The following is a 17806-nucleotide window of genomic DNA, read 5'->3' on the forward strand; positions in this document are numbered from 1 at the left end:
TGATTGTTCTTTTATTTGACCATGAATCCTGAAAATTTGATGGAAATTTCACTGTTTACACTTCTGTTATAGGTTCAGACATATGTTTTATGTTGTATAACGAAATTATCAGAATTGTTAACATGAAGAGAATCGTCACATTCAATATTTCCTAAATATAATCAGAACTAAATTTTACAGAAAGAAAAAACGCATATTTGTACTCATTATTTTAATTGCAGAATTACAAATTTGAAGTACTGGGCCAGAAGTGAGCAGATCATATCAAAAACACTGCAGCTACTTAGCGATCTCTCTGTAGGATACAGTAGTGTTAGAAAACTTGTTAAATTAGAAGCCGTCCAATTCATGTTAAATAATCATACTGTAAGTTCTGCTTATGTCAGTTGTCATGAATTCAGTTTTAATTATTGTATGGCAATGATGATGATACTTCTGCATTATTACAAAGAAGACTAGTGACCTTTATTTTTAGAAATATACTCAACTTTCAAGTAGTTTTCAAAGGGAGACAACTTGATTTACTTTCGAGATTGATTCCAAATTGGTGTGTTTTTATGAGAACTCCAAATATAAACAGTTCAATCGCTGTATTTTATTTAAACTTAAAAGAGATATACAATTGTTTATTTCACATTAAATAAAATTGAATTCTTGAATGAAAACTTTTTAAAAATTGATCCTACTTCTCTGCAAATCTATCTCGTCTATCGATGAATTTGAAAAAGAGCAAGAAAACGTTTACGAAAGTATTAAGTCAAATTGACTCACAATTTTCTTGTTTCTTTTAACAACCATTTTATTGACTTTATATCCAGATAATCTGATAGATTTTTTGTTTCTTTTATTTCAGAGTGAACATTTTCCATTCCTTGGTATAAACACTACCAGCACAACCATGGCAGACATGAGATGTCGAACAACTTTTTATACTGCCCTAGGCAGATTGTTACTTGTTGATCTCGGTGAAGATGAAGACAAATTTGACCAGTTTATGATGCCATTAACAGGTATGGCTCATTATTTAAGACCTGTTAAGTGATTGAACATAGTGATTGAAAAAAAATTTCCAAAGAATAATGATTTGAGAATTACATTGATTTGTTAAGATGATGACTAGTTTGGTATCACAGCAAAGAAAGAACAAACTTGAAAATTTGAAAAATAGCACCTGGAAAAGTGAGAAAAATATATAGATGTAATGAAATTTGTTCACAAGAACATTTATCAACACTGTCGATTTTCATTGTTTTCTTACATTGTATATTCTGCAAGATTATTTAAATGAAAAAATATATTTCTTTGGATGTCTTTAGTTTGCTGTATTAAGGCAAAAATTCTCAAAGTAATTGACAGATCTTGTACTATGAACAGAGACTGATGGAGCATCTCTATGAATTGTGGTTAGTTCACTATATTTTGTCAGATTGTAACCCCATGTTTGTACAATGCATCTCTTTTTTCTTATTAGTTAGTTTCTATTCTGTTCACAGCTGCTTTTGAAGCTGTAGGAAACATGATGTCTGATGTAAATATACAACTCAAGTCAGAAGAAGCAAAGGTACTTAATATTTTAGGAAATATTGTTTACTTACAAAGTTCACAAAGATTTGGGAATACTACTTTTCAAAGAGAATTCTGGGAACAAGAATATTATTTTGAAAGTCGTGTTACAGTCCCTAAAATATGTTCATAGCTGTTTTATTTCAAAGGCAACAAAGGGTTAAATTCTATTGTTTTAATGTATACAGAATTTTTTTTTTGAAAATGAATCCTTAAAATTATTTTCAGACTTGTATTTTCATTGTAGGCTTAATTCCTCATTAATATACAATGATCCCCCCACAGATTTCATATAGAATCCTGGTAAACCAGATTTTTATTAATTACCATTTCTTTCCTACAAATTAGAACTACACAATCTATCATGGAAAAAAAATCCAGAAAGCATCACTTCCTGGAATATAATATCACATTAGTATGATGATTAAATTCCACAGGCAGAACAATGACTTACAGTCATGACACAACTCATGAAAGGACTTTGGCAGAAAGCTTTATTTGTCACGGAATAGAAGTTCCTTCATAATATAAGTTCCAAATGGAAACAGTATTCTGAATATTATTTCCACTGGAATAAATATTACAGTAAATGTTCCTAACGGAATAAATGATACAGAATATTTTTTCCAACAGGAACTGATATTATGACATTGTTTATAACAGTTTCCATTGGAACTTCTGTTAGGTGGAATAAATATACATTGACACATTGACCATCTTAGTTTCAAGATCTTTACAAGGTTGTTTTATTTCTTGTTCTGTGTTTTTCATGGTTTCAAAAATATCATATATATCATATCATTTTCTGGTACATTTTGATTAATTTTTGTATTATAAATCTGATATTAAATTTAATAACATACATATTTTATTTCTTTTGCAGAGATCATTAGTGGGCTTAGCTAGAGATTTAAGGGGATTAGCATTTGCCTTTAACACAAAAACTAGTTTTATGATGCTATTTGACTGGATGTATCCTTTTCAAAGCTGAATATATATTATGTCTTTTATTTATAATGGGAGCTGTTTTGTGGTAAAATATTTGCAACAGTAATATCAGTCATTTGTGTAAAGAGAAATGCTTGCAATTTGCTTCTATTTAACATTTGATAAGAAAAACAATGATAGTATTTAAAACTGTTAGAGAATGATTGTAAATTGTATTGAATGTTAACAGTGCTCTGAACCTGAACATCATAGAGATGCAATGTACTATACAGGTTTATGGAAATTTTTTCTTAACTAATAATGTAGATATCCAACCTATACCCCTGTGTTACATAGAGCAATAGAACTTTGGTATCCACAGCCATGTGTTACTACACCTATATTAAAACTTGTCACAGAGTTAGCTCAAAGCAGGTATTAAATGCATATTTATTAAAAGAACTAGAACACACCTGTGATATCGCGGGTCAGTGACTAAATTAAAAGTATATTACTATGCGTAAGCCTACTTTTAGTATTAGTATTGTCATCTGATAAAGTCATGCACAGTTTTCTCTGCTTTCAAAATCTTTCTGGTTGAACCCGTCGACCTGGAACTCATCAGTTATTGGTTTTATTAATTATTTGGAAAACAAAAGGGCCTGGAATGGAGTATTTTTTAATCAACATTATTGTCCTATAATAGTTATAAATAAAGTTGAATTCTTTGATTCACTGTTTTACGTCATGCCGGCTAACAAATTAAAACTGTCCCTATACGCCTGATCTTAAGTCCAGTATTTTAGTATTCATATTGTCATCTAAGAAAGTCATACTGATTAAAATACTACAATAGGGAACAATGTGACAGTGATTGAATTTAGTAGTGTCAACCCTGTGATTATGACCCTTGTATATAGCAAAAACCGAAATACACTGTTTGGTGGTGCACCTGTCAGATGCAGAACGTTCAGATAAGGTAATAGGTAACAGGTGAATATACTATTGGTATCAGTATCGATTTGACCCGGAACTTGTTAATTAATGGCAATATTAATTATGTGGGAAACAAAAGGGTCTGGAGAGTTGTAATTTTTAATCAACACCATTGTCTATATTAGCTATATATAAAGTTGAATTCTTGGATTTGTCGTTTTTTCCCCATGACGGCTGACAAATTGGACCTCGTTATTTTAGTATTATAGATATTGTGTTTCTCGTTTCCAATTCAAATGTTCTTTTTGTTGCTATCCAATTCTCTTTAGGAAGGAGGAAATATGATGAGAGCGATTAGCTTGCCCCTGAAATTGCATAAAAGCAAGATTTTTTCAAAACTATGTTTTTTCTACTCAATAATGATTAGGAGAATGTGTCATTTTAGTAAAATGGAATTGTATAATCTCATCAACCAACACCATCATATAGGCTTTTTTAATAGCCCTTTAATGAAAGAAGATTGAATAATAATATTTGTAAAGTAAAAGATTGTATGATTGTTAGCAAGATTTGTTACCAAATCTGTGACCATAAATTATTGATTCAAACTCTTTTTGAATAATGTCATACTGAAAGGCTCGTGCTCTTTTTACAGAAGTCTATACAATGTTTTATAGGTCACAAAGATTAATGTTTGATGTCTCATCACCAAATGGTTACTTATTGTTTAGAGAAGTTAGTAAAATGATTGTCAGCTATGGTAGGTTAAAATAATTTACATATTGTTAGTTATATCTGGTTAAAGTTAGTAAAACTATTGGAAGCAAAATTGGGTTAAAGCTTAAGACTTTTAGAATATCAACATTTGTGTCGTATTGCTATATATACATGTTAATATACTGTCAGATGTTTACACACATGTAAAAATAAGACGTGACATTATTGCTAGAGATCAATTGATGAGGAAGTTACCACTAAAGGGAACAGTACAGCCTTCAATAATGAGGAAAGAAAAAGAACAAAAAAACTGCACAGGAAGCTATAAATACCTAGAAAAATAAAAATGTAAAACTATTCAAACAAGGTTAATCATGTTTACTAGCTCCAAACCCTTTCAAATATTAATATTGTCACATGCAAATATTATTTTAATTCAAAGTTGTAGTCTGGTCAAATTGCAATGTTTATAATATTAGTAATCATAATTTGAAATACTTGCAAAGACCTCTTGAACATTTTATGATCTGAACTGTGATTTATCCATTCAGAAATACAGATTACAATTAACGATTTATCCAGATTTATTTGAACATGTTTTGTTTTTTTCTCCAGGTTCCAGAGTTCTTTCCTTAGGTGATGTTCCAAAGGACCAGATTTATTCAATGAAGTATCCTTTATTTCAAATTATAAACCAAGAACATGTTTGTTATTTGGTATAGGTTGAAATAACAGAGATGAATCTCTGGAGCACTATGGGTGAAGATAAGGGACAAAATTAATTTGATCCTCACTGACAAGTTTTTATGCCCCACCTACGATAGTAGAGAAGCATTATGTTTTCTGGTCTGTGCCTCAGTTTGTTCGTGCGTCCGTCTGTTCATCCCGCTTCAGGTTAAAGTTTTTGGTCAAGGTAGTTTTTGATGAAGTTGAAGTCCAAACAACTTGAAACTTAGTACACATGTTCCCTATGATATGATCTTTCTAATTTTCATGTCAAATTAAAGTATTGACCCCAATTTCACGGTCCACTGAACAAAGAAAAAGATAGTGTGAAGCTCAGGTTAAAGTTTTTGGTCAAGGTAGTTTTTGATGAAGTTGAAGTCTAATCAAATTGAAATTTAGTACACATGTTAACTATGATATGATCTTTCTAATTTAAATGCCAAATTAAAGTATTGACCCCAATTTCATGGTCCACTGAACATGTAAAATGATAGTGCAAGTGGGGCATCCGTGTACTATGGACACATTGTTGTTTTAATAGAATTAATATGATAGCTATACATAAATAAATCCTAAACAGATTTACAAGAATATTAAACTCCAAGGCAATTTCAAAAAGGAGAAGTCCATATAAACTTAAAAAATCCAATGCTAACCAACAGAACAAGCACGAAACAACTGCCATATTCTGACTTGGTACAGGCATTCTCCAAAGAAAATGATAAGACGAGCCTGGTTTTATAGCTAGCTTAACCTCCCGCTTGTATGACAGTTGTTTATCATGTTTCAAAATTATGTTATTAACTGAAACAGACAAAATTGTGTAATTAACCTAAAATGAGAATATACTGGCAAAAGAAAGCTACTAACTCAGTATTAACCTTTTACTTTACAAGATAGTAGTGTCAAACAATTGGCCAAATTTTATACATTTATAGTTCAATGTACAAAAATATTAACTTGATAGATATGCACTTCAATGTCATGATCCTTAACAGTAATCAGATTAAAAGGAATATCTATATGTTTTTCAATGTTAAAGGCAGCTTTATGTGGGAATTATGTGAATTTTGGTGTGTTTAGACTGTATGGTGACGATGCTTTAGATGATGTGTTAAATATGTTTGTTAAATTATTGTTATCTGTATCTCAACGAGATTTAATGGTTAGTATTTCATTGTGTAAATGTAAAGCATAAGCAATCTATTCTTGAAAGAAAGACAATTGGTTAATGAAGAAAAATCGGGAACTTTTGAAATCCCCCCCAAAAAGTGATCAGTATCATATGACAAAATTTCATGGATTTGATTAAAAGATATATTTACCAAGATAAAAAAATGCCTGCATTATTTCATATCAATATACTTTTAAAGGTAGATAATAAAAATTACGTTTAGTGTTACAAATTTTACACAATTTTTAAAATTTTTAATAGCAGATAATTATTCTTCAGAATTGTTTGAATTTGTTATGTTTTTTATATAGGGTTATTTTGAAATAAACATATATTGTTTTTCAGGATTACCCTAAACTAAGTCAGAATTATTATGGTTTATTAGAATGTTTAGCCAATGACCATATGTCCTTCATTAGTAACCTAGAACCTCAGGTTTTTCTGTATATATTGTCCACAATATCAGAAGGATTAACTGCGTTAGGTAAGTACTATTTACATAAAAGTTAATAAATGAGTTTCAGTTTATAGTTGTTCAATCATGGTATGTAAGAATATAAATTGTTTGAAAATTGTTCAAGTAAGGGCTATTCCAGAAAAAAATGTAGGGGGGGGGGTTGGGGTTGGAAGGCACATTATATTAATAATACATGGGTGATGGGTATCTGAGCAACTTTTAACACTATAATGCACTATAATTCTCAATTACAATTGTCTGGGTGGCGGGTGCTGACAAAAACTGCCTTTCAACCCCCAACCCCATACATTTTTTTCTTGAATAGCCCTTATTCAGAAGTATTTACTTGTAAATTGTTGGTATTTTCCACAAATATTTGATCAACAATATGCTTTGGATGTTTGTTTAGGTCCTTTAAGGTCGTATTGATCTGTTGAAGTTTTTGGCTTTCAAACATTTTGCTTTGAGTGTTCCTGATGAAGGTTAACACAGAAACCAGCTTAGGAAATTTATACTGTTTTCATTTCTTTGCATGTACAAATTCATTAACCTTTTGTTTTACAGAAATATTTGTCAATAAAATTTCATTCCATCTTGTTTGTATAATGTGTTTCAGATATGGTATGTACAATTTTCAGGTTGCAGTAGTAATTTGTTAAATATTTTTCAGATACCATGGTATGTACAGGTTACAGTAGTAATTTGTTAAATATTTTTCAGATACCATGGTATGTACTGGTTGCTGTGCCACATTAGATACAGTCATTACCTATTTATTTAGAAGACTGACGAGTAAGAAGAAGAAAAGTTCCCCTGGAGCAGTCAGTGATAGTGAAGCATTCCTTAGAATTTTAGAATTACATCCAGACATTCTTCAACAGGTTTGATATAATCATTACTTTACTGGTTAAGTCAATCTCAGAAATATACCTTAATCTCAGAAAAAGGGATAATAATAATCATTGTGATATGAATTACAACATATGAATTTCAGTATCAAGCTGAGTATGAGGCTTTAGTTTCTCAATTTAGTGGTCCTGGGTAATTGAAACCATAGTCACATACACATAGCATAACATGCATATCTGATTGAAGTTAAATATTTTTGTCAAAAAAGCAAACGTAGCGATCCTACATTTCGTCGTTAGTGGCGGCAGCGGCAGCCACAGATATTCACTCTGTGGTTAAAGTTTTTGAAATTTTGATAACTTTCTTAAACTATCCTTGATTTGTACCAAACTTTGACAGAAACTTGTTTATGATCATAAGATAGCATCCAGAAGTAAATTTTGTGAAAAAAAAAATCATATTTTGCATATTTTACTTATAAATGGACTAAGTTTTTCTTCCAGGATACAATACATTCACTCTGTGGTTAAAGTTTTTAAAATTTTAATACCTTTCTTATACTATTCTGGACTTGTACCAAACTTTGTCAAAAGTTTGTTTATGATCATAAGATAATATCCAGAAGTAAATTTTGTAAAAGAAAAATCCCTTTTTTTTGCGTATTTTACTTATAAAGACAATGGGTTCAGTGGAACTCTTACAAATGGATAGTCTGTAGAAAAAAAACAATGTGTAAAATGATCACTTTTGGTCAAAGATGTCAAGCATTACTGTGGATTCATTTATTTTCGTGGGTATCAATTTTCGTGGATAGAGAAAAAAAGACGTTTCGTGGTATACGTAAATTCGTGGATCGCCGATTACAAAAAAAAATTCAGATACGTAATTCGTGGATTTCTTTTTGATTTAGGAGATCATATAACCTCCTTGGTTTGGTCAATAATGGAACAAACAAAAAAGAAGGAATTCATTGAAAAAGTTTGAATTGTCAAAATCCTCGCTTGGTCATTCTAGGTTAAAGTGTTCATTGATAACTGCTATTACAATAATGGACAGAGACAACTAATTATTTGTTTGTTTTACAATTTATAAATTCTTGTCGGAATTCTATAAGGCATTCAAAACTTTATGATTGAAAGCTCATTTCCCTAATCACGATATAATAAACAGTCATACAAGTATAAGGTGTGAAAATAAATGTTCCTGTCATAAACAATATTACGTTGTTCGCTGTGACCCACGAAACCCACGAAAATTGGTATACCACGAATAAAAATGAATCCACAGTACTTACATATGACATAAGAAATTTCATTTCTGCCCTGAAATTACCAATTCATATTATAATAATTTATAAAAACTTACAAAAAAAAAATCATAATTATAAAAGGTATGAAGAAATTTGACTGTTAATATTATGAAATATAGACCATATTACTTTTCCTCTAATGTAAACTTATTTTGCTCAATCATCCACATCCACAAAAACTTCATTATCTGTATTTTGTAATTCAAACACTTTTAATTTATTTCAGATGTTGTCTACAGTGTTGAATATCATTATGTTTGAAGACTGTAGAAATCAGTGGTCCATGTCACGTCCATTACTAGGTTTAATATTACTTAATGAAAATGTAAGTAATACATGTTATGTGGTAGGTCTTGTGAAAGGGTTGGCAAAAACTCGGGTTTTATGAGTATTGCCCAGCCCAGTGGGAAATACTGGGAAAACTCGGGTTTTACTGGGTTTTCCTGGGTAATACTGGGCAATACTGGGTAATATAAAATACTGGCCTCAATTTTAAAGAGAATTCAGTATTAACAAAAATGCAATACATTAGATACTTAAAAACATAATTTGATTTATGAATAAGTTTACTTGTTTAAGAGTCCTATTATACAAGTGTATACATTTGAGAAAGTATTATTCTCGCAAATCTGAGACAAGTGAACATGAAGACGCATTGACAAACATAAACTGAACCTGTTTCAATCATTCTCCTAAAAATCATCCTTCTGTCTAGATTGTTCAAACTGTTATAAAGCCTTAAAAAATTAAAAAAAAAATATATACATAAAACTGTTATATTAAGATTTAACCATTACTTTTAAATAATTTATTTGTATATCACTAATTAATAAGTAGTTATTCAGATTAGTACACATCATGTATATTAGTGTTAATGACATGCCCCTGAAGGGAGTTTTCAATTTAAATGTACAATTGAATTAAACACTGCAATAAATGCATTTTTTTTTAATAAAGTTTGAACTATTGAAATAAAGCTTGGAAATTATCAAGGTATCCTCAAATGTGCAAATCTTGTATTCTGCCTACACAGAATTAGTGGAAAAGAGAATGAAATTGAATTTTAAATCCTTTAGAAATGACTCTCAATAGTCATAGGTATAAAATGCAGATATATTAATTATATATTTTACTATTAAATTAAAACAAGTTTTTACAATTTGGTCTTGAAAATAAGCTAAAATAATCATATTGCCCAGTATTGCCCAGTATTACCCATATTAGGGAGTATTGCCCAGCCCAAGAATGCCCGGGTTTTCCCATATGGGTTTTCCCGGGTGGGTAATACTTTGCCAACTCTGTGACTTGTGATGTTGTGATCAAACTCATTATTCAATGTGTACAGCCAATTTCATATGCATGGATTTAAAAGTATGTAATTTGAAATTTTTGTGAAATAGGTGAATTATGTCTTTATTTAATTACTGCCTCTTAAGTCTCGTGGTAGAGTGTTTTTTGCTGGGTAAAACTAAAGACATAAAAAAATAGCATTTGCTGCTTAACCCCCTTAGAATGATGAAAATCAGTTAAAACAAAGACTGGTCAGCTTGGAGTCAGAATCATGTGTCTTGGTTGAGTTGACATATCTTCCTGCTGTCTGTTTCCTTATGAACTAGCACATTTAAAATCCGGCACAGTGTGTTGGTCTAGTACAAAGCTGGATCAATATTCATATGACATCAACATTCTTGTCCTAAATTAACATTTAATTTGCATCTGAAAGTTAAACAGCCATTCATCATCATCATCATGAATTCATATTCAATTCATAATAATTCAACTTCTCTTGTGCTTTTTGTCTAATTGTGGGGTAATATTGAATCCAAAAAGACATTTTACACTAAAACTTTATAATGAATTAGGATGAGTAGAACAAGGGCTGACAATCAGCAATTTTTCTCTTTTTAGTGTATCATTAACCATAGATAAACATAAAATGAATCACACTATTTTACTGAAAGTTTATTACCTGAATAATTTTTGTTTTCAGTATTTCAACAAATTACGAGACAATATTATATCCAATCAACCAAATGACAAACAACAGAGTATGGCTTTATGTTTTGAAAATTTAATGAATGGAATAGATAGATCGCTTTTATCTAAAAATAGAGATAGGTAAGTTCTGCTATTTATAACATAAGTTTGACTTACTGTACCATTGACAGAATATCTAAATCTTTATACCGTTTAAGCTAGGATTTTGAGGGCTTTAGTCACTTTTGCACGCTATTAAAATCAACCTGTGTTTGTGTAACAGCAAGGGACCAAGGATGTATATTACTTAGCTTCATCTTTGACGTTGTCAGATTTTAAAGGACTTGGGGCTAGGCATGATTGGCATTTATTGTATGATTTGAGTGTACCCTTATAATGAAAGATTCTGACATGAATTCCAGAAATTTAGTTCACAATTTCTCTTCAGTTTGTTCAAGAGGACAGTCCTGATCAACAAAAGTTGGATTCTATTTATTTAAAACAAGGACTCGCAGCAGAAATTAATTTGCAACGATTATCTCACTGCATAATCATTATCCTTATAAAAAATCTAAATCGATATTTGGAAATCATTTCTCTTAAGTTGGAACTGTATAAAATCATTTTTTGGAACGAGTATAATGACTGTAAGGAGGTTGTAAACAAATCAAGAATATATCATGTTTACTACTTTCGGTTTTAAAATGAAATGAAAAAGGGAAGTGACATGTGGATAATAAATTCAAAACGAGTCTGGATTCATCAGGAAATTATCATTTTCGATTTAAATTCCTTTAGTAGGAGATATATATTTGTCTCTCTCGTTTAATTGACACTAAATGAATTCGTATTTTACATTTTGGTGTCTAAAAATAGTCAAAGGAATACTTTCACGCATGCGTAGCACACAGTATAGGAAGCACCTGTTTGACTAGTGAAAACATTTCTGAACCTTCTGAATAAAGTTCTTTATTTTAAATGAAAATGTCGAAAGTTTTTGATGAAAATTTATATTAAATATGACGAAAATGCCTTGGAATGACGAATCTACGACAAACAAACTTCAAATTGGGATCGTTTGTGAAATATTGAAATTCAAATGTGAGCTGTCTCGGGGGAAACAATTTTCATCAAATGACGAAACTACTCTTGGATGTTGAAATGCTGACTGACTGATTTTCCTGGGGAAAAATATTTATTAGGTTAATTAATAATTAACAGATTTGTTACCCATCCTATGGCGATAAGCAGATTAGTTGTAATCACAACTTGTAACACCTGTTGAATTTGAATTACCTGGAGTCATAAACTTGTCAAAAAACATGAAGATAGGTAGTTGTATACAATTTTACAGTTCTTCTATTAAAGCATTTAAAGCAAAACATTGATCAACTTACTGGCTAAGTTTGCTTGGTTGTTTGCAAACAATAGGTAGGCGGAGTTTCTGTCTGTTTTTATATATACTGGGATTTGATTGGACAATTAGAATTGACATTCATGAAATGAATTTAATGTTTATTGTCCAATCATATTCCAGTAAATAGTAAACAGACTGAAATAGACTAACTACCTGTTGTTTACAAATATAGCAATCAAGTTAATCAATTATTTGTTTTGCATGCTTTAATAGCATACATGTGATTCTTCCGGCGGGAGTTAAAATCTACCGCTTTTCAGACCCTCTTCCGTCCGTCCAGTTAAACTTTGAAATCTTCCGCTTTTTGAAAATGTCAATCTCGAAAAAATTTCAGTAGACATTTCTGTTTACAAAATAGATACGGACAGGGAAAAAGTCCGAGAAACACTAAATTGATATGGGAAAAGTCCGAGAAAAACGGAATTTCCTGTAATGGAATTTGTGTCAAAAAGGTAAATAGGAAAATAGCCTCAAGTAATAAATGAAGGTGTTAAGGATTATAGACTGTATATACAACAATAAAAGATGATTTGCATTTACCTAGTAATCAACTAGCTAGTTAAATATACATGTCTGGATGATTAAAAGTGATACTGACAATCTAACAGTTGTATAAACATCGACTTTAATAAATTTTGATGCTGTTGAAAACATGGAACAGACTTGGTTTATACTGAACCTCAAAGACAATAAAATCAACTCAAATATGATATTTATGTCTTGTCTTCTATCTAGGCCAATGGAATACCTATATAAGTGTGTTTGTCTTATAATTTGACAAAATACAAACTGTATCATGTTATCACCAAATACATGTACCCCAGCATAATATTAAAGAAGACACAGTATCTAGCCAAATTTAAAAATGGTGCAAGTCCAGTGCTAAGGGGTTAAGACAATGCTTACTACACTTCATGCAAAGCTGACTATGGAGCCCTAATTACTTGACCAAAAATATGGAGACAGCTACCCACCAGAAAGCCCACAACTCTATCAATTCAACACCTTCTTCATTGTCCCCCCCCCCTTATCTTCTATTTTAATAAGTAAAAATGGCTATGCAGGTGCTTGAAGGTATGAAATCATTGGGTTTTTTTTAACAAAAACAAAAACAAAAAAGGAAGATATGCAGTTTAAACACACACGAAAAAACCATTGCGTACGTCGATAAAAAATCTCCAGTTATGAGGCCCAAACTCCAGCTGAAAATTTCCAAATCTCCAGTTGTGGATTGACAACTCTGTCACATGTATGTAATAGAAGAACTGTAATGTGAAAATATTTTTACACTTTCAAAATTTAAGTGACTAAATTGATATGAAATACTTTTATCAATGCGGAAACTGTTTCACAAATTATGAAAGTGACAAGCGCTAGCAAAATCACTGTACAAATACAGCAAATGCTCAGATGAAGAACAGCAATGAATTGTTTGTTTAATAGTAATTCCTGTTATTTCAATATACGACATATATTTCTGTTGCAGATTTTCCTGAAATCGCAATAATCAATCTCATTTTTGTCTATTCTTCAAAATATCACAATAATGAATGCATGCAATATTATTTGAATTTACAGTATAAAATTTAAGAGAGAAGAATAAAAATCTTGAATTCATTTTCTTTCCAGTTAGTAATTCAATTTTTTTTCTTGGACAAGGTTATTCTAATCACTCATTCCTGAAAGCGATACTATGTTGATGTTACACTTAAATTTCAGTTCAAGAGACTGAGTGAACCAAAATATTTGAGAGAAATTTTCTAAAAATCAATCAATTAGCCTTCAACATTATTCTTGTAAAAACAATTTTATGTTATAAACAATTTAAACATAATTGTGCAATCAACATGTTTTCAAAATAATATTTAAAAGATTAAAGAAGTACATAAAAACTTGATGTATGAATGCAGGTACTATTTTAATATTATAATCTAATTCATTATATCAATATTTTACTTCAGATTTACACAGAATTTGTCAATGTTTCGACGAGATGTGAATGACTCTTTGAAGGCTCCTGGTGGGTCAAGTCCATCACCGTCACCCTCATTAGACATGATGAATTGTGGGTGACTAGGCCTGTGATAATCATTCATTTCATCTTGTGTTTTTGTGAAAGGGAGATAATTTAGCTGAAGATCAAAGACTGTATACCTGTTGGAAGATTGTGATATTTGTTTAAATGTCTACAGCAACAGATACCAGGACTAGAAATTTTGGTTTGGTTGTTATAAGGGATATTGAAGAAAGACTAGATTTCCCAATGCCAACAGGCTCAGTGCGTTCTGATATAAAGTAGCTTGGATGTCTTTAAAAGTGTGAAGATAGATTCACTTTCAGTGTTTTCACAGATTTTTACCAACTTTATAGGCACACTCTGAATTTCATGTGGGATTTTTTAAAAGAAAATACAGTCCTAGGTACATACACCATTAATAAAAAAATCATCATTTTTACTCAGCAAGATACAAAATGATCTCATTACTTTAAAAGGAAGTAATATACATATGTATAAGAATTTGCTAGATTGTTCAAAACTGTTATATTATACCACAGTCTTCTTATGTAAAACTGCCTGGCTTCATATTTAAAAACTACTTGTAAACAAAATTAAAACCCATATCTATAATCTCCTTTTGAATGAGCAAATAAATTATTCTTAATTGTGTTCAAAATATAACATGTATAAGGCTTTTTAGTTTAATTGTAAATATTAACTATAAATTGTCCTCTACATATTTAGACCAATTTTTGTCAGCTAAACATTGGGATATTTTATTCTGCACAAAAGAAATTATAAATTTGAAAATTTGTAGACGTAGCTTTTGATTTGTTCTTTTGTTTGACTTTTTGTCTGTTTATTTACAAATAAACAATCATTGATGTTTTGAAGCCTAGCAAGAAAAAACCTTGATAAGAATTTATCTAAATAGTTATACCTCTTGAGACTTGTCTGTTTTAAAGCAACTATAGTCAGACCAACAAATGTATCCCACCGATTTAGTATGTTATTGGCTGTATATAGTTTATTTTTCTTACTAACTTTTAAACAGTAGAGCTATTACAACAAAATGATTACTATCTTCTCATTGTCAACTTTTTATAATATTTTAAAAATAACATGAAATTTTGTTCTGAGTGTTCGGGCATGTCTTCTTGCATACATGTGTAAAAAAACTCAGTTTTCAAAGCATAAAAAAATAGAGAAGAGTTTGAATATCATAAGAAATTTGATTGTAAGGGCTATTTCAATAACAATTACATGAGGGTTTCTAAAAAGTTTATGACAAATTATTATATTGGTTTGATGGGTCAAACACGGCAAATTCTCTTTTTTTCAAATTTGCATTAAAAGTGGGCATTCTCAATTTATTATTTAGTAACACACATAAGAAAATAAAATGAATGTTTAACTTATTGGTTTATTCAGTGGCGGGTTGGAGGTGATGGGTATTACTACTTAATTTTTTCCAGTCCCTCAATTTTCTATCTTGTTTCATTTGAGAGGCAGTTGGTGCTCTGTAAATTTGATTGCCATGTTGGTTTTAGGTACAATTGGTGCAGGGATTGGGAGTATTAACTAAAGTGCTGAATATTTATAGTGCTATATTTGTAATAATAGAAAATGTACTTAACGTGAAATCCATTTCACAAAGAAATATACACCTTGCTTGATATGTTTTTGAGAGATATTTAAAATCTATTATTAAGGGTTGTTCTATTATTAATCAATAATCTACAGTATCATCAAAACTTACTCAAAATGAACACAGTGCCAACAAAACATCTACATCATTTTGAATGTCAGCTAAAAAATGCTCAGCCAACAACAAAAAATAGATCAACAAAGTAGAAGTTAGCCTTACGGTTCTTGATGTTTAACTGTGTTGTGGTTGTTATGAAAATTCAAATGTTTTTCATACTTCTCAAAAATAGAAAAATTTTCAAAAATTGCAAAATTTAAGACTCAATCATGTTTTCTGCTTACTCTTTTATTGCAGAGGAAATGAAACCTTTTTTCAGAATCAGGACCTTTTTATCTTGGAATTTATACTTTTGCAACATGATGAAATGTTCCAAAAATTTAGATGCCCAAAATGAAGAGGTATGGATTCTCGGGAATTGTTTTATAGCCTTAGCAATAAGCATCATAACAATAGATCAAGACATTTGAAAAATACTCTTCAGATATACAGACTATTCAATAGTTCATAGGCACATTAATATCAATTTATTGCTAAATGATTCTTGTTGCATTGCTTTATAGGACTGATGTATTAATATTTTTATCTGTAAGAAGCTTTATATTCCCTTAACAACACAACATAATTAAAACGTTAAGCTGATTTTACAGAGTTATTTCCCTGTAGTGTTAAGTACCACCTTAAGCAATCAACAAACAATCAACTTTAAAGCTAGATAATTTTATATGCAATTTCATTTAAAAAAAACTTTATTTGCATAGTTTTATGTTTTTAGCAATTAGTGCCTTGCCTGTACCATTCATTTTTGCAGAAACATCTTGCACATTTGTACATGCAATTTTTCAAAAATGAAGTAAAATGAAATGCATGTTTGAATGCATAAAAATACAGATTTACACATTTCTAAAACAATATCTATTTGAAAAAATTATCGTTGGCCGTTTATGTATTTTGTTTAAGTATATTCTCTTCTAATATCAAAATGAATTTGAAATCTTCTGCTTTGTATGTATTTTGAAGAAATTAACCATATAAGAATTTGTTTGAATATGCTAATACAATGTATTTCTGATTGTCACAACAGAATTATTTAATTTAATATTGATTTCACAAATAACATACCTTTTGGGCTCATTTGTAAATTGAAAAGGACAGATGTGTGTTAACATTCCAAGATCTTGATGTTTCTAACAGCAGTTGACAGAATGAGATAAAACCTGGCCTTGTGGCACAAAACTTTTGACTGAGATTATTGTACTCAGGCTCAAGAATCAACCAATTGAAAAAAAAAACTGGATTTAGTGTTTGTATCACAAATTTTGTACTTCTAGTACTGTGTAAAGTTTTATGACCAAAAACCCAGTGCTCAGTATTACTACAAGATTTTCACATTTTTATAACTTTCGCTGATTTAAATCATATAGCTGTCATTTTCAAATTTAAAAAAATTAGCCAAGTTATTAACCGCAAGAACAAACAAAAACCTGATAAAAGTAATCAAAATGAATTGCTTTATGTTTGAATATGTTAATCAGATAATTGGTGGTGTGGTAGTGAGTAAAACATTTCACTTTTTTTCTGTACATTTTGACTGCATCATGTGACTTCATCATGTGATAGGATATAAATGTTTGTATAGAAAGTTATACATTTCATGTGTTCATTTCATATTGATTGCAGTTTGTTGTACAAATTCTGTTGTTTAATTTAGTATGTTTGTATTTGAATGTATGATTTTGAAAGTTGTTTATTTGTTATTTGTTAAAGCATGGTTTTGTGGTTGAATGGATTTTAAACAGAAAGTATGTTTTCATTGAATTGTGACATTTAAACATTTGTGGTAGGACTTTTGAATTTGGGTAAAAAGTAAAAAAGAAATTTAGATACTATTTGGTAGAAATCTGAAGAGATATTATAATTTGACAAACTTTTTTTGGGGGGGATGACCATTCATTAATTAAACAAAACTACTGGAATACCTAAGTCATGCCCAGGCTTTTAACCATATTGATTTGACAAGTTACAATTGTCATATGTCCCAATACCCTAT

The 17806-nt window shown here is 30.2% G+C and overlaps 1 protein-coding gene across 1 annotated transcript in view; it reads left to right on the forward strand.

Moving 5' to 3' along the window:
- The window catches only part of LOC143072000 (exportin-7-like), a 60329-nt gene extending 42827 nt beyond the window's left edge, over nucleotides 1–17502 (forward strand). The window contains exons 18-30 of the mRNA XM_076246746.1: nucleotides 222–366; nucleotides 854–1010; nucleotides 1494–1561; nucleotides 2447–2535; nucleotides 2818–2925; nucleotides 4104–4186; nucleotides 4759–4813; nucleotides 5875–6034; nucleotides 6389–6527; nucleotides 7221–7381; nucleotides 8885–8983; nucleotides 10649–10776; nucleotides 14014–17502. Of these exons, the coding sequence (XP_076102861.1) occupies nucleotides 222–366; nucleotides 854–1010; nucleotides 1494–1561; nucleotides 2447–2535; nucleotides 2818–2925; nucleotides 4104–4186; nucleotides 4759–4813; nucleotides 5875–6034; nucleotides 6389–6527; nucleotides 7221–7381; nucleotides 8885–8983; nucleotides 10649–10776; nucleotides 14014–14125 (1504 nt within the window). The 3' untranslated portion in view covers nucleotides 14126–17502. The remainder of the gene's footprint in view (nucleotides 1–221; nucleotides 367–853; nucleotides 1011–1493; nucleotides 1562–2446; nucleotides 2536–2817; nucleotides 2926–4103; nucleotides 4187–4758; nucleotides 4814–5874; nucleotides 6035–6388; nucleotides 6528–7220; nucleotides 7382–8884; nucleotides 8984–10648; nucleotides 10777–14013) is intronic.
- The last annotated feature ends 304 nt before the right edge of the window (nucleotides 17503–17806 follow it).

This window comes from Mytilus galloprovincialis, chromosome 4 (genome assembly GCF_965363235.1).
Source record: "Mytilus galloprovincialis chromosome 4, xbMytGall1.hap1.1, whole genome shotgun sequence".
Classification (NCBI taxonomy): Eukaryota; Metazoa; Mollusca; class Bivalvia; order Mytilida; family Mytilidae; genus Mytilus; species Mytilus galloprovincialis.